Raw genomic sequence first — 18408 nt, 5'->3', positions numbered from 1 at the left:
AAGGATCCGGTTATAGGAACTAGTTATACTAGTTACACATTTAGTTCGGTCATTTTTTACACCTTACGGTAAAATGTGACAGCAAACAAAGATAACAACTTAGTGCAATTGATTTGAAATGTATTATTTAAGCCTGCTAGCACCATCTTGCAGATGTCCTCCAGCACAGTTACTCCCTTCACAGAACAGTGCAAACTGGCTCTAACCATAATAGAAAGAGGAGTGGGAGGCCCCGGTGCAAAACTGAGCAAGAGGACAAGTACATTAGTGTCTAGTTTGAGAAACAGACGCCTCGCAAGTCCTCAACTGGCAGCTTCATTAAATAGTACCCGCAAAACACCAGTCTCAACGTCAACAGTGAAGAGGCGACTCCAGGATGCTGGCCTTCTAGGCAGAGTTGCAAAGAAAAAGCCATATCTCAGACTGGCCAATATAAAGAAAATATTAAAATGGGCAAAATAACACAGACAATGGATAGAGGAACTCTGCCTAGAAGGCCAGCATCTCTTCACTGTTGACGTTGAGACTGGTGTTTTGCGGGTACTATTTTTAATGAAGCTGCCAGTTGAGGACTTGTGAGGCGTCTGTTTCTCAAACTAGACACTAATGTACTTGTCCTCTTGCTCAGTTGTGCACCGGGGCCTCCCACTCCTCTTTCTATTATGGTTAGAGCCAGTTTGCTCTGTTCTGTGAAGGGAGCAGTACACAGCATTGTACAAGATCTTCAGTTTCTTGGCAATTTCTTGCATGGAATAGCCTTCATTTCTCAGAACAAGAATAGACTGACGAGTTTCAGAAGAAATTCTTTGTTTCTGCCCATTTTGAGCCTGTAATCGAACCCACAAATGCTGATGCTCCAGATACTCAACTAGTCTAAAAAAGGCCAGTTTTATTGCAGTTTTCAGCTGTGCTAACATAATTGCAAAAGGGTTTTCTAATGATCAATTCGCCTTTTAAAATGATCAACTTGGATTAGCTAACACAACGTGCCATTGGAAAACAGGAGTGATGGTTGCTGATAATGGGCCTCTGCACGCCTATGTAGATATTCCATTAAAAATCAGCCGTTTCCAGCTACAATAGTCATTTACAACATTAACAATGTCTACACCGTATTTCGGATCAATTTGATGTTATTTTAATGGACAAAAAATGTACTTTTCTTTCAAAAACAAGGACATTTCTAAGTGACCCCAAACTTTTGAACTGTAGTATATAATATTACAAAGGCAGAAGGTAATTAATGTGCAATTTAACTCTGTGGTGGAGATACAGGGTTTGATGGACAACTGAGAGTCAATAAATGTATAATCACAGAGTAAAATAAATGTATAATCACAACAGTCACTAGGTTTTCATCTGACAGCGACAGTAGAGTAAAATAAACCTATGTAACTGAAGTGATTTGGTCAAATGTAACAGAGTAAAAGGTAAGTTACTTTCTTCAGAAAATACTTGAGTAAGAGTACAAGTACAGCCCACAGAGAGTAACTAGAAAAGTACTAGTTTTTCCACAAACTGACTGAAGTACATGTAAAGCGTTACTTGTTGTGCGTTACTACCCAGCCCCGGTGCTTGGTATAGCTTCGGAGAGGAGTGTTGTTTTCGCCCCTCTAGTCTAGGTTGCTTTCTGTAGTCTGAGTTGCTGAATGAGAAGGCCACCATATTTCTCTCTAATGTGACTGTAATTGCAACAGAAGGAGGACAGGTGTGTGTGTGAAGAGACCAGAATTCCTTAGAGACATAGTCTAATGGGGAGACTGAGCAATAGGCTACAGTATGTCTTCAATCAGTCCTTGCCTGCAAAGCCTTTATGAAGCTTCCTAGATGCGACATGACATAGGTTATAACCATTCATGACATTCCCTCATAATGAATGATAGATGACTAGAATGTACAGTGCATTCGGGAAAATATACAGACCCCTTGACTTTTTCCACATTTTGTTACATTACAGCCTTATTCTAAAATTGATTAAATAGTTTTTTTCCCTCATCAATTTACACACAATACCCCATAATGACAAAGTAAAAACTGTTTTTTAGAAATGTATAAAAAAAATAAAAAATGAAATATCACATTTACATACGTTTTCAGAACCTTTACTCAGTACTTTGTTGAAGCACCTTTGGCAACGATTACAGCCTCAAGTCTTGGATATGACGCTACAAGCTTGGCACACCTGTATTTGTGGAGTTTCTCCCATTTCTTCTCTGCAGATCCTCTCAAGCTCTGTCAGGTTGGATGGGGAGCGACGCTGCACTGAAATGTTCAGGTCTCTCCAGAGATGTTCAATCGGGTTCAAGTCCGGGCTTCCCTCAATCCTGACTAGTCTCCCAGTCCCTGCCACCACTATGCTTCACCGAGGGATGGGGCCAGGATTCCTCCAGACGTGACGCTTGGCATTCAGGCCAAAGAGTTCATTCTTGGTTTCATCAGACCAGAGAATCTTGTTTCTCATGGTCTGAGTCCTTTAGGTGCCTTTTGGCAAACTCCAAGCGGGCTGACATGTGCCTTTTACTGAGGAGTGGCTTCCGTCTGGCCACTCAACCATAAAGGCCTTATTGGTGGAGTGCTGCAGAGATGGTTGTCCTTCTGGAAGGTTCTCCTATCTCCACAGAGGAACTCTGGAGTCACCATCGGGTTCTTGGCCACCTCCCTGACCAAGGCCCTTCTCCCCCGATTGCTCAGTTTGGCCGGGCGGCCAGCTCTAGGAAGAGTCTTGGTGGTTTCAAACTTCTTCAATTTAAGAATGATGGAGGCCACTGAGTCCTTGGGGAACTTCAATGCTGCATACATTTTTTGGTACCCTTTCCGGATCTGTGCCTCGACACAATCCTGTCTCGGAGCTCTACGGACAATTCCTTCGACCTCAGGGCTTAGTTTTTGCTCTGACATGCACTGTCAACTGTGGGACCTTATATAGACAGGTGTGTGTGCTTTTCCAAATCATGTCCAATCAAGTTGTAGAAACATTTAAGAATGATCAATGGAAACAGGATGCACCTGAGCTTAATTTCAAGTCTCATAGCAAACGGTCTGAATACTTATGTGAATAAGGTATTTCTGTTTTTAATTTTATAAGGCTCTAACGCAACTGTCACGTTCCTGACCTATTTATGTTAGTTTGTTATGTGTGTTAGTTGGTCAGGACGTGAGGTTGGGTGGGCATTCTATGTTTTCTGTTTCTGTGTTGGTTTTGGGTTGCCTGGTATGGCTCTTAATTAGAGGTAGGTGTTTTGCGTTCCTCTAATTAAGAGTCATATTTAGGTAGGCGTTGTCACAGTGTTCATTGTGGGTGATTGTCTTCCGTGTCTGTGTAATTGTTTGCACCATACGGGACTGTTACGGTTTGTTCGGTTTGTGTAGTCTAATTGTCCTATTCGTGCGTTCTTGTTGTTTTATGTAAGTTCGTCGTATAGGTCTGTCTACACCGTTTTGTTATTTTGTTAGTTTATACAAGTTCGTGTCTATGTTAAACGTTTGTAGCCTGTGTGTGCACATCGTTTATTTAGCTTCACGATCGTTTTCTTGTTTTTGTTAAATAAATATGTGTTCAAACTTCGCTGCGCCTTGGTTCCCTCAATACTCCTCCTCTTCCGAAGATGAAGAGGAGGAGGACCGCCGTTACAGCAACAAAATATGGAAAGGGATCTGAATACTACCTATTTCAAGTTTTCTTGTTGTGAAAGTATCTGCACTTTTATATTGCCTCTTTGCATTATGTAGACGCACTCACTTTTTTGTTTTGTTTTCTGCTTTGAATTTCAGTGCCACAAAAACTACATCCCTGTATGTGGCTCCAATGGGGATACCTACCAGAATGAGTGCTACCGAAGACAGGCCTCCTGCAAACAGCAGAGGCTCATATCACTCTCATCTGATGGGCCATGCTCTGCAGGCGAGTGTTTCCACTTCTACTTTACAATCAGAGAAATATCATTTCTTGAAGGGGAAAAAAATCTAAATTCCCTCAGACCACAGCAATTTGACTCGTATGTCCACTGGTCAACCCATCACAGCCCAGAACAGAACATTCACTTGACTGGAAATGTCTGTTCAAATAATTTGATTTATGTTATTACAATAACGTTCAATGGATGTAGACTTGTTCAGGGCTGCAGTCTGATTGTCTACCTGTCACCCCGATGTGTGCACTCCTTCACTCCCCTCGTGGATTTAAAAGGAACAGACTGGTGGAAGAAATATGATAGAAACTCTTTCAGCACTAGTTCGAGCTGATGCCAATCCAATTAGCTTTGACGTCCATGTGGGGGAGTGAGCAAGCACATACTTCAGGGAGAAGTGTAGGGAATTTGAACGCAACCCAGGTTTTCTCAATCCCAGTCCTCAAGGGCTGCCGTGTCTACAGGGTTTCTACTCTCCTCAATACTTTATTGATTACACTGGTTGGTTTGAGATTCCCGCTCACCTGGTTTCTCAGGTCTACATCAATTAGCAATTGAAGACAATGATGGAAAGCAGCTGGTTCTGTCGGGGATACCTGTTGTCGAAATCACAATTTCAGACTAGGTGTATTTGGAAGTGTTAGTTATTTGCTCGTCATTCATCGGGGTATGGCTTTGAATAGGAAATATCTGACTGGTTCACCAGGTCTAACCCAGAAGCCAATTCTGAGGCAGAAACAAAAGCCCTGCACAGATTGCCCTCAGACACACAAACACACACTCACACACACACATGACTGATTCACCTGTGCCTACACTAAGACAGACAGGTTTTCTCATCGAGTATCACAGACATCCCCTAAGACAGCCAGGGGTCACATTGTCATCCCACATAGCAAACGTGTGAGAAACTTTGAGCAACAGTTTCCAGCTCGTGTCGTGAACCCAATCTCTCGGGGCGGTGGCGTGGTTTCCCTGGTGACGCAGTGCACTCTTTTTACGACTTACCGAGCGTTCCTGCGCCCCGCAATATGCCCTCTGCTTCCTTCCTCTCTGCTTCCTTCCCCTCTTTCCTTGCTTAGTCCCATTTCCACTTGCCTATATTCAATGCTTTCTGTCATTGAAGCGTTTGGCGGCTACGAGCCGACTGCCGAGGCAACACCATGACTACTAAGGACCCAGATAAGAGCACGCTATTCACTATTTCGTGCACTACTTTTGACCAGAGCCCTATGGGCCCTGGTCAGAAGTAGTGCTCTATAAAGGGAAAAAAGGGTGCCATTTAGGATGCAGAAATAGGGCTAAGCACTTTTTGCAGTAGTGGTAAAAGTAGTTACAGTAGTGTCCGTGTAGGCCGGGATGAATAGGATGCCCTCCACTGTCCAAGAACACATTAAAAGGGGCACGGATAGAGGAGACATCATACATCGTTTATGATAAGCAATAAAAATTTGCTGGGACCAGGGGGTCAAAATTGGTACCAAAATTGGTCAGAGTCACCGGTGTGTCAGAATTCGGATAGGAAAAAAACGTATGGTTTGGGTTACATAATAGAATTAGCATTCAGTATAAGAGTTGTTAAACAATGTATCAAACCCACACCAAGATGTGTGTCAATGTTACTTAGGATCAAGTTTTTATGTTAGCTACCTACCGTGGAACAGTCGTTTTTCTGCAGTATGGATTTGATCAAATCAAAGTTTATTTGTCGCGTGCGCCGAATACAACAGACTCTAACCAATAGTGCAAAAAAGGTATTAGGTGAACAATAGGTAGGTAAAGAAATAAAACAACAGTAAAAAGACAGTGAAAAATAACAGTAGCAAGGCTACATACAGACACCGGTTAGTCGGGCTGATTGAGGTAGTATGTACATGTAGATATGGTTCAAGTGACTATGCATATATGATGAACAGAGAGTAGCAGTAGCGTAAAAGAGGGGTGCCGGGACACAATGCAGATAGCCCGGGTTAGCCAATGTGCGGGAGCACAGGTTGGTCGGCCCAATTGCGGTAGATTGAACTACAGTCAATGTTTCTGCAGTCAAGACTGGGCTGTGGTTTTGGGTTGAGTAAACCTTGAAGCTGATGTTTGGTCGTTTCTAGAGAATTTTTGTCCGGTCCCTCTGTTTTTCGTGAATTTGGATAGGGGTGCTGTAAAAGAAAGCTGTGGGGGAACTTGAATTAAACCATGCAGCCAATATTCATCTCCTAATGCCATGCCAACATCTTGGAAGCAGGGTTCCATTTCTTAATTCAAGCCCACTGTGCCAAGATTTGTGTTGCCAGGGTCCATTTCTTAATGCAACAACACTATGCCAAGAAATATAGGGAAGCAGTGTTTTTGAAGGGCATACACCATGTGTGGACTCTAATTGTGACAACGTCTTTCCTGTCTTCACAGATACTGGCTCCGGCTCTGGAGACGGAGGTACGTGGTATACTCTATGGTTAATCCTGTGTTAAGCATATGCATCAGATATGGTTTCATAACTACATATATAATATATGATAAAGCATTGAAATCATTTGCACATACAGTCATTTGTTCTGTGATTTAGGCAAATACACTGCTCAAAAAAATAAAGGGAACACTTAAACAACACAATGTAACTCCAAGTCAATCACAACTTCTGTGAAATCAAACTGTCCACTTAGGAAGCAACACTGATTGACAATAAATTTCACATGCTGTTGTGCAAATGGAATAGACAAAAGGTGGAAATTATAGGCAATTAGCAAGACACCCCCAAAAAAGGAGTGATTCTGCAGGTGGTGACCACAGACCACTTCTCAGTTCCTATGCTTCCTGGCTGATGTTTTGGTCACTTTTGAATGCTGGCGGTGCTCTCACTCTAGTGGTAGCATGAGACGGAGTCTACAACCCACACAAGTGGCTCAGGTAGTGCAGTTCATCCAGGATGGCACATCAATGCGAGCTTTGGCAAAAAGGTTTGCTGTGTCTGTCAGCGTAGTGTCCAGAGCATGGAGGCGCTACCAGGAGACAGGCCAGTACATCAGGAGACGTGGAGGAGGCCGTAGGAGGGCAACAACCCAGCAGCAGGACCGCTACCTCCGCCTTTGTGCAAGGAGGTGCACTGCCAGAGCCCTGCAAAATGACCTCCAGCAGGCCACAAATGTGCATATCAGTGAAACATACTTACATACCTCAAAGGCCCCAAAATGACCACATTGGACAAGAAATCGGGCACACCTAAAACCACGGATTGTGCGGTTTCACAAGTTAAGAATGACGGTCATATGTGTATATGAACCATTTATGTCAAATGTGAGGTAAACAATTGGCAAATAAACTTCCGTACTGCCTCTAACTTTTAGCCCTTTTTGAAGATTTTTCCTCATACAACATAGAAGGGTGTACCAAGTCCTAGGAAGTACACAGGCTTGATACACCAACCACGTATTTCCTATTCTGTTCATGCTGAATGCTAATGCAGTCCCTTGACTGTGACAATTGGTTTGTCGGCCATTTCTGGAAATGCCTATTTAGATTGCAGTTTAACTTTAAATCCCCCTGCTTATTCACTCCTTCTGAAGCTTCCAACTCTGAGTTTGTCTCGGAATACATTTCAGACAATACACAACAAATTCCTTTAATGAATACTCAAGCTGATTTTTGGATGATTTATGAATGGGGGGTTACGCAAGCCAGTGAACCACCCGGCTTTGTACACAGTCTGTAAGCGAGCTGGAATATTAAGTCCCGAATAATGGTCTGAGAGAAAATGGCCGTTCGTTCGCCCCATTAACTTCTCCTGATGGAGGCATTGATATTTCAGTAACACTATTTGGATAGTCCATCTATAGACTATCAGTAACATTTCAATTGTCTTTAGCGTTTCAGTAGCATCTCAACAGTATATATCATCATTTTCAACAAGCTATAGATGCTCAACAAACTATCAGCACCTTTTTCACCCTTTTTACAGCATATCTGTAGCCTGTCAGTAATATTTGAACAGTGTATCTCCTCACTTGCACAAATGCCAAGCCCATCGAGACATTTTGTGACCATCTGCATGTGGCGACCGCAGCGTTTGTTGTTTAATGTGGTTTTAATTGGAAAGCAGTGACTGGGGACCCAATATCTCTACCATCTGCACAGGACTAGATAGACGTGCATAATCCCCTACAGGCGATTGGCTGAGCTGTTTATGATATAAATTATTAAAGTGCAATTGAGCTCTGATGCTTGTGTATCTGTCTGTGTGCTTTGGATGTGTTTTGCTGTCCCCTTTGAACACGGTTGGGTGTTCACAGTGGTTCTCTGTAGGGATAGTGATTCTGTGTGTGTGTGTGTGTGATTGCTGTGTCTGGTGTGTTTGAGGATTGTCTGGTGTGTGTGTACCTAATATGTTGTGTATCAGAGGTGGTTGGATGGGAGGACAGGCTCATGGTAATGGCTGGAACGGAATTATGGAATGGAACCATGTGTTCGATACCATTCCATTCATTATTGTGAGCCGTCCTCTCCCGACCAGCATTCCTGTGGTGTGTGTGTGTGTGTGTGTGTGTGTGTTTCCGTGTGTGTGAGCGAGATGGATAGAGAGAGCGAGGGAGAACTGAGAACAGAATGTTTGGTACACTCGGCCTTTGTGCGTGCCTCTGTGGATGGCTCATGGCTGCTGTGTGTCTGCGCACAGGCGTAGGCGTGTTGTAATAATGTAAAAAGACGGATAGAAGGTACCATGTACACTGGCATTGATTGAGTGGGGATGCACAGTGAGGTACTGTACAGCCATTTCCATGGAATGGTAGGTTGCTAGCAATGTGAAAGGGTTATTGTGGGGTGGTAGGGTTGTGTTCACTTCAGGTATATAATATCCTGCTTTGGCAAAGCCAAAAAGAATCGAATCAAAACAAGGACTGGCTGACTGAGTGTCATAAAGCTAATATATTCTATCTAGAGAATGGAGAATTGCTGTTAGTTCTGGATGTGGTCTTACATCCGTTAAACCCATTTGATAGAAGGATACAAATATTATTCACGTCTCTGTTTTATCACACAAGAAATGCATACGAAACGAATCTGTAATGACGTGCTACAATTTAAGGGGAAATCTGGGATGTTAAAGTAATGATACGGACTACTGTATATAAAGTCATTTGTTCTTGGAGAATATAACGTATAAATGCCTCATGAGCTTTTAATGTGGTACATATCATTTCCTGGGTAATGCTGACAAAGTCTGGTGACACAGGTTAGCCTAGTAGTGACACCAAAGCCTTAGCAGATCTTTATCTATTGATCCTGTGTTCCTCCCGACTAAACACAACTGAGCACCACAGGCAATACACGCATAAACAGCGGGCCAATCTGTCAGTACAGAGCAATAACCCATATTCCCCCCCACGACGGCCGCCCTGGTTTATTGCATTTGATCAAATATGGGTTAATTGTAATCCGCTTTGACAGTGGTGGGCGTGTTTTACATTCGGAAATTACACCGGATGAATCCCTAAACGGCCCTCGATGAATACAGACCCAATCATCTGCACACAGATGATAATGACACCTCACCTCGTTGATATCTGCATTTGGGTGTTGTTGCCTTGTCCGTAGTGAACACTCTGCTCCACTGGAAAAGCACTAATCCACTGCCAGATAATAGTAATGCATCACTATAATTGCAAAATACCATGTTTTGTCTTGATTATCATGGTTTTGTTTTCACCGTCATTATATAAATCCCATTCAAGCTGACGTAATAGAACGTGTGAGTCACTGGTGTCTTTTTCCCCCTTTCTCCGCCTCCTGTAATGAGTGATGGAAACAGGACTTTTCGGTACAATTGAATAAATGACGGCAGATCATTTGTTCGTTCGATATGGCGGGATCTTTTTGTGTCGGTAAAATGTATTATGCGAGAGATGGCAGTGGAAACGCCTTCAAATATATGATATATTCATCATCATATGGAAGTAAACTTGGAGTCACATAATGATATGGTGTGTGTCGCCAATTGAATTTAAACCTAGTGAATGATACAGTCATGAAAAACCTCTGGCCAGCCTGTCACGCCCTGACCTTAGATATCTCTGTTTTTCTATATATTTTGGTTAGGTCAGGGTGTGACTAGGGTGGGTACTCTAGTTTTTGTATGTCTAGGGGTTTTGTAAGTCTATGTTGGCCTGATATGGTTCCCAATCAGAGACAGCTGTTTATCGTTTGTCTCTGATTGGGGATCATATTTAGGTAGCCATTTTTCCTCATTTGGGTTGTGGGATCTTGACTATGTATACCTTGAGTTGCCTGAGTGCACACCGGTAGCGTCACGTTTTGTTTGTTTGGTTGTTTGTTGTTTTGTTAGGTGAGTTTCAGTTGATAAAAATGATGTGGAACTCTACTCACGCTGTGTCTTGGTCTCCTCCTTTCAACGAACGTGACACAGCCCCTAGGCCTTACCCCTTAGGCGCTGAAAAGATTGGATTAGAATATGGCAAAACATCCTACTTGCCTATCAGAGGGCAAGGTGAAGCTACTACCACGCCTAATTATTTTGGTTCGACATAAAGTGACAAGGGGCTAGGGGTTTGCTTCTATACTGAGCCATTGCCTGAACAAGAGAGAGTAGAATGGGAATAAGTGGTTCAGGATGCTGTGAAACAAACTACGAATGATACCCAAATAGCTGGTAACGCCACTCTGCTCTTCCAGAATACGAAGGCTCAGGCACAGACGCGGGGAAGAAGTTCACTAAGTGCGGCAAGTGCAAGTATGGAGCAGAATGCGACGAGGACTCTGAGGACGTTTGGTGAGTTTCTGTAAAATAGTGACAATCTCATCTAATATATTTTTCGTATCATACAATAGGTCATAGAATATTGAACTTGAGCGTTGATGAGTTGTCTCTGGCCTCATTGTAGGACCAACAATATTAAACACATTGTCATTATAATCTAAAATACATTTTACATTTCAATACTATATCATACTGCATCAATATACAGTATTGGTATCCATGGGGTATAATCGTACATAATCACCCTCTGAACCCACACGTCCAAGAGATCTTCCTGATATACTGTAGTCGACGCTGATGGATGAAGACCAGTAGTTTGGAGTGAAGCAATAAGGGTTAAACATTTTCCTCTTTCTCTGTCAGGTGCATATGTAACATTTACTGCAGTGGACACAATGAGAACCCTGTGTGCGCCACGGACGGAAACTCCTACAACAACCCCTGTCTGGTCCGAGAGGCCTCGTGCATGAAGCAGGAGCAGATCGACGTCAAGCATCTTGGGAGATGCCCAGGTGAGACTGAGCATTACGCTCTGCAACTAGTAAAACTGGTTGACTGCTTGTAAAATGTTTTTACTACATTTTTTTCCATTTGGGGACACAAACACACAACCTACTGTACACAACTGGGTTGGATTGGTGTGCTTTTAGGTTATGGCGCACCTTTTCAAAGCCCAGCAAGACCAGATTTGGCCATTTTTTTTTTTTTTTTTTTTTTTTCTTTAAATTTTTTCTTTTTTTTCTTTCTTTCCCGTTTTGTCATAGTAATCAACTAAAATTCCAAACTTTGAACAAGCATAGCTCCTGTCCCATTTGAACTTGTTTTTAATTGTTGTCACTAATTGGCCCGGGCCAAACCTACAGTATACAGCTAGCCTCCATAATTATGGTAGATGCCATAGGAAGCTAGCCATATTAGGGCTAGGCCAATGCCTCACTTTAAACAGTATGTTTGCATTTTAGTCAACCGTTTGAGTCTCTCGGGGAAGTGTAATAACACTAGTTCCAGGAACAATACTGTTAGCTTCACTCATCTCACCCGGAGACTTTCTTACAGTAACCCTATGCGACTACAAATGCTAGCTAACCCTCTGCTAGCTTACCCCAAAAGCTGTAGTCCCATTGTAGCCTCATCACAAGTTATTACAAAGTCACAAGTCACACTTGACACAAAGCTGTGGTAATGCTAGGCTCCGTTTCCACTCGTAGAGTCCTTCATGCTCGCCTGACTGAAGCTGCTCGCAGCCAGATAAGCCTCACCAAGCAGACGCCTGTCGTCAGCACTGAGCCGATCGATCAGTCACTAAAATCAATGAGCACTAGGCAAGCGTATCAAAGCCTCAGAAGTCTGTCAACAAATGCACAAGCCCTGACCAGTGCCTCAAAGGGAATAACATTTATTTATACTCCCCCGTCGCCACTCCAAACCCCTGTCACGTCGAAACCTTCCCAGAATTCAATTTACTCAGCCGTGATTGAAGCTCGCTTCGCCTTGTGTGTTTCAGAGGCATCTTTTGAGGGGGGGAAAAGCTCAAATTAGTTCTGTTATCCCAGGTCACGGTATGAGAAGTTTTGATCTAGCCACTGCTGGATGACGTTTTGGGGGGAAGTAGGGTAGAGAGGCTAATTTGTAGTCCTGTGTTGTAGTCTGATGTTTCCAGACTCTGGGGTTGACAGTGCTGACTATCCAAGCTATTTCAGAAAACCATCCTCAGAGTATATCTTCTTAGACTTGATTCACTCAACCCCCCCCCCCCCCCCCCAGAATTCTATATGCCTACTTATTTTTTACACAAAACTTGGCCGACAGCCTAAAACGAGTGTTCCCACAGGTCCTAATAGAAAAAACGCAGGACCTTTTATGGATTTCTTGTTGGTTGTTTAAGGCAGTCAAATGTCCAGACTTGGGATCAAGTAGTATTTGTTTTCTTTCAAATACGTTGAGCATCTGAGCCTGTCTGTATTGCCAGGTGGGAGGGGTTTGCATTCCATTGGTTCTGTTGTGCCAGACATGCTCAATCAATCCCAGGTCAATTATTTGAATGAAAGCATAATATTATTTGGAACCTGGTTTGCAAAATGTCAGGAGCAGCTGTGACAAAGCTACTGATTGCCTCTGTGGGAGAGAAGTCTAAGCGACAGTGTGCCTTGCAGGGTCTGCGAGGAGGAGCACCTGCCTCAGTATGTCGACCAACTTGCCAGGATCGCACCGGTTTCCTTGACACAAACAGGGATTAAGATATTTTATGACGCTCGAAAGCCCATATGCCAAACGTTATCGCGGTATCAATTAATACTTTCCCCGTGATTTTATTTGAGCAGATTCGTTCGTTCAACCACAGTGTCATTGATTAGAGTCGATACATATTTGATCATATTTAAACTCCTGTAGGTTGTACACTAACTCAAGGGTTGTAAACAGCTTCAAAATAAAGCACAAGCATTTGTTTGCAGGTGGCACTACATATTTAACCACTGTTGCATGTTAGATCTTTACACATCAAAGAAACAGCAAGGTAAATCTGTAGCTATCTCAGTAATGCTACATCGCACAACAATTCTCTCATAATCAGGCACACATTTTTTTAGGTTAAAACAACCGGGATTATCCCTCTAGCATTTTCTACATTCACTGACTTCCCACTGTGGCTGCATTGTGAGCCACCACACAGTGCAACATCGAAAACAAAACACAAGAGAAAGAAGCACTGTCAATATTTCCAGAGGAAGGATAGAATCTAAAAAATGGATGAGTATGTGCTGCTGTGTTTACTTATTCACAGCCCCACTCTATTCCTCTTTACCTCTCATCTTCCTGTTTAGCATGCACCGCACCAACCGCTCTCGTCCGCGGGCCATCGCAACAAGACGAGAGCGGCATTGTGTCAAGCTAGCGTTAGCTGTCGACTGTTTTGTATGATAGGAAGACTACAAACACAGAGACACAGATTGACACACAGACACATACAGACACACCACAATCACACACACTGTCACAACTCCCTGCACTCGCTGTCACAGACCGGACTCACCTCACCTTGAAAAGGCCCGTAACACATAGTAGCTTTGTCACAGCTCTTTACGCCTCTGTTCTGACAGATATCCCCCATCAGACAGAGAGCAAACATCTCCCACTTCCTATGAAACCCTGGGAAAAAATTATCCTCCAAACAAGAGAAACAGTCTCAGCCAGTTTGTATGTTTGAGACAGATCTACAGCCAGACGGATGGACAGGACCTGTGTCCAGCGGTCTCTCGTGTAGACAGACTGACAGACATGCAGCCAAGATAAACAGGCAAAAAAACAGGCAGGCACACACAGACAGATGGGCAGGCACACACAGACAGGCTGACTGACGGGCAGACACAGACAGGCTGACTGACGGGCAGACACAGACAGACAGACTGACTGACGGGCAGGCACAGACAGACAGACTGACTGACGGGCAGGCACAGACAGACAGACTGACTGACGGGCAGGCACAGACAGACAGACTGACTGACGGGCAGGCACAGACAGACAGACTGACTGACGGGCAGGCACAGACAGACAGACTGACTGACGGGCAGGCACAGACAGACAGACTGACTGACGGGCAGGCACAGACAGACAGACTGACGGGCAGGCACAGACAGACAGACTGGCGGGCAGGCACCGACAGACTGACTGGCGGGCAGGCACCGACAGACTGACTGGCGGGCAGGCACCGACAGACTGACTGGCGGGCAGGCACCGACAGACTGACTGGCGGGCAGGCACCGACAGACTGACTGGCGGGCAGGCACCGACAGACTGACTGGCGGGCAGGCACCGACAGACTGACTGGCGGGCAGGCACCGACAGACTGACTGGCGGGCAGGCACCGACAGACTGACTGGCGGGCAGGCACAGACACAGACTGACTGACTGGCGGGCAGGCACAGACACAGACTGACTGACTGGCGGGCAGGCACAGACACAGACTGACTGACTGGCGGGCAGGCACAGACACAGACTGACTGACTGACGGGCAGGCACAGACACAGACTGACTGACGGGCAGACACAGACTGACTGACTGACGGGCAGACACAGACTGACTGACTGACGGGCAGACACAGACTGACTGACTGACGGGCAGACACAGACTGACTGACTGACGGGCAGGCACAGACACAGACTGACTGACTGACGGGCAGGCACAGACACAGACTGACTGACTGACGGGCAGGCACAGACACAGACTGACTGACTGACGGGCAGGCACAGACACAGACTGACTGACTGACGGGCAGGCACAGACACAGACTGACTGACTGACGGGCAGACACAGACACAGACTGACTGACTGACGGGCAGACACAGACACAGACTGACTGACTGACGGGCAGACACAGACACAGACTGACTGACTGACGGGCAGACACAGACACAGACTGACTGACTGACGGGCAGACACAGACACAGACTGACTGACTGACGGGCAGACACAGACACAGACTGACTGACTGACGGGCAGACACAGACACAGACTGACTGACTGACGGGCAGACACAGACACAGACTGACTGACTGACGGACAGACACAGACTGACTGACTGACGGGCAGACACAGACACAGACTGACTGACTGACGGGCAGACACAGACACAGACTGACTGACTGACGGGCAGACACAGACACAGACTGACTGACTGACGGGCAGACACAGACACAGACTGACTGACTGACGGGCAGACACAGACACAGACTGACTGACTGACGGGCAGACACAGACACAGACTGACTGACTGACGGGCAGACACAGACACAGACTGACTGACTGACGGGCAGACACAGACACAGACTGACTGACTGACGGGCAGACACAGACACAGACTGACTGACTGACGGGCAGACACAGACACAGACTGACTGACTGACGGGCAGACACAGACACAGACCGACTGACTGACGGGCAGACACAGACACAGACCGACTGACTGACGGGCAGACACAGACACAGACCGACTGACTGACGGGCAGACACAGACACAGACCGACTGACTGACGGGCAGACACAGACCGACTGACTGACGGGCAGACACAGACCGACTGACTGACGGGCAGACACAGACCGACTGACTGACGGGCAGACACAGACCGACTGACTGACGGGCAGACACAGACCGACTGACTGACGGGCAGACACAGACCGACTGACTGACGGGCAGACACAGACCGACTGACTGACGGGCAGACACAGACCGACTGACTGACGGGCAGACACAGACACAGACCGACTGACTGACGGGCAGACACAGACACAGACCGACTGACTGACGGGCAGACACAGACAGGCAGAGACTGGTAGGCAGATAGACAGATATACAGACAGGCAGGTAAACAGATAAACAGACAGACTGACGGGCGGGCACAGGCGGACTGACGGGCGGGCACAGGCGGACTGACGGGCGGGCACAGGCGGACTGACGGGCGGGCACAGGCGGACTGACGGGCGGGCACAGGCGGACTGACGGGCGGGCACAGGCGGACTGACGGGCGGGCACAGAGAGGCTGACTGACGGGCAGGTACAGAGAGGCTGACTGACGGGCAGACACAGACAGGCTGACTGACGGGCAGGCAGGCAGGCAGATGGACAGATATACAGACATGCAGGTAAACAGATAGACAGACAGACAGACATGCAGGTAAACAGATAGACAGACTGACGGGCAAACACACACAGGCAGAGACGGGCAAACAGATGGACAGATATACAGACAGGCAGGTAAACAGATAGACTCACGGGCAGACACAGATAGACAGAACTCCAAGTCCTCACAGGCAGACATAGGGCCCAATCCCAAACTCATTAGTCCCACCTCGTGGATCTGAGAGGACTTAACAGACAGACAGAGGCAGAAACTCCATCCAGCATACCAGATGGGTGATGGCTATATATCCAATCCTGATAAGATCAGGAAGTAGGCACCAACACAGACCGAACAGTAGCATAGGCTACATTTACCAACTCTTAAAAAGACCTCAAGAGGAATGCGTATCCAGAACCTTGGTCATATTCTGATGACTGTATTCATGATGAACAGCATAAGTGAACGAGTGTGTGTATGTGTAATCATATTATTAATTATAATTTGGTGGGTGCTTATGTCTGTCTGATTTCACACACATACTATATATATATATGTGTATTATATGCATATATGAATGTGTGAGAGAGAGAGCTTCAACTTATCTTGTCTTATTTCTACCAGCAGATAAAGAGAAAATGGGGAAGAAAGATGACGGCAGTTCGTACAATCTTTTAGGCAAGCATACTTTCAATCGACTCTATTTAATCTACCTGTCATCGTGTTGCAATTGTTGCCTTATGTAGTAGCATTGAGGTCGTAATCCCACCATAAAGCTACAGTAGATTAAAAAAAACGCTCTGCGGACATACTGTAATACAGTATACCAAAACACCAAATTACACCGCTTCACCTACTTACTGTAGCATAGAAGCAGATCAAAAGAAGATCAAAAAGCACCCAGGACTGTATTTTACATCTCTTCATTTTGTGCATTGCTATGATAATCAACTCAATCTCCCTTCATTCCCGTAAAGCTCTGAGCATTTTTGAATCAATGGCTTCAGTGCCGATACAATTCATAATACTGTGCAATCAAATGGTACTGACGAAGGTTACTATGACAATGCCTAAGATACACATTACATAAAACTGTTCCTAACGAGAGAGGGAATCAAATAAAAACGGGCATGTGACTTCATCACATATCATTACCGCAAATGCCATTCTCTCCTTATTTTTTGGGAATGTTTCTTTTCATTTGAAGATTTAGTCGTTTATTTGATTTTGACGTACACATTCGCAGCTGACCGCTAAATTGCTGTACACCACAGTAGCTTCCATGTCCTAGGCCGAAATAAATAAACAGTTGTGCTCAAAAGAAGTCTACAAATAATTCGGGATCTGTCTATTGCTAGGAATAGTTTGCAAAGTTACTTGGGTTATGTCTTTTCTTCTCAAATCCAATTTCTCAGACACCGCAGACCCGGGGGATGGCCTCTACGCTGGGATGCACATCCCTTGTGCGGAGAGCTACGCTGGCTTCTGTGTACACGGGAAATGCGAGATCAAGTACAACATGGCCACCTGCAGGTCCGTCTCATATCTCTCATGGCTCCTCCCTTCCTTTCTTCTTGCCCTCTTTCCCGTTCACATGCTGTAGGCAGATCGCTGACAGGCTAGACGCCCCCGCTGTTTAGATCGAGTATGAAACGGTCTGATAATCTGTATGTCATGTGTCTGTCATAAACGGAAGGGTCAGATCATTTTGTTCAGAATAGAAATGGAGCATTGTGACGTTGTACAGAAGTCCTGGTATTAATGTCATTTTTTTTTCTCCATCATGGCTCTGTCTCCTTGTGATGGCGCCAACAGGTGCGACTCGGGCTACAAGGGGGCGCAGTGCGAGGAGCCCCAGGACTTCAACATCCTGTATGTGGTGCCCAGCGGCCAGAAGCTCCACTACGTCCTCATCGCCGCCATCATTGGCGCCGTACAGATCGCCGTCATCGTTGCCGTGGTGATGTGCATCATGAGGTAAGCAGCTAGGTGTCACAGCTCTCGCGGAGGGTGTGACGTTTCGGTCTTTCATGTTGTCGTCAAGTTCAGCGACGGAAAGGGTTGAACATAACCCTAGGCGTGAGGTGTGAACGGCTTACAGCCAAGGAAGCCGACCGTATGTGTG

The 18408-nt window shown here is 45.5% G+C and overlaps 1 protein-coding gene across 3 annotated transcripts in view; it reads left to right on the top strand.

The window, feature by feature from the left end:
* tmeff1a (transmembrane protein with EGF-like and two follistatin-like domains 1a) overlaps nt 1–18408 on the top strand; it is a 70537-nt gene that overhangs the window by 50091 nt on the left and 2038 nt on the right. The window contains exons 3-9 of one of the 3 annotated variants that reach the window (XM_055867607.1): nt 3772–3901; nt 6312–6338; nt 10587–10683; nt 11035–11183; nt 16911–16961; nt 17699–17816; nt 18099–18260. In XM_055867607.1, the coding sequence (XP_055723582.1) occupies nt 3772–3901; nt 6312–6338; nt 10587–10683; nt 11035–11183; nt 16911–16961; nt 17699–17816; nt 18099–18260 (734 nt within the window). Of the gene's footprint in view, nt 1–3771; nt 3902–6311; nt 6339–10586; nt 10684–11034; nt 11184–16907; nt 16962–17698; nt 17817–18098; nt 18261–18408 lie in introns of all 3 variants that reach the window. The other 2 variants (XM_055867606.1, XM_055867608.1) reach the window with 2 other exon arrangements.

This window comes from Salvelinus fontinalis, chromosome 17, assembly GCF_029448725.1.
Source record: "Salvelinus fontinalis isolate EN_2023a chromosome 17, ASM2944872v1, whole genome shotgun sequence".
Classification (NCBI taxonomy): Eukaryota; Metazoa; Chordata; class Actinopteri; order Salmoniformes; family Salmonidae; genus Salvelinus; species Salvelinus fontinalis.
Note: the sequence above shows the minus strand (reverse complement) of the source record. Positions and strands in the feature narration are given on the sequence as shown.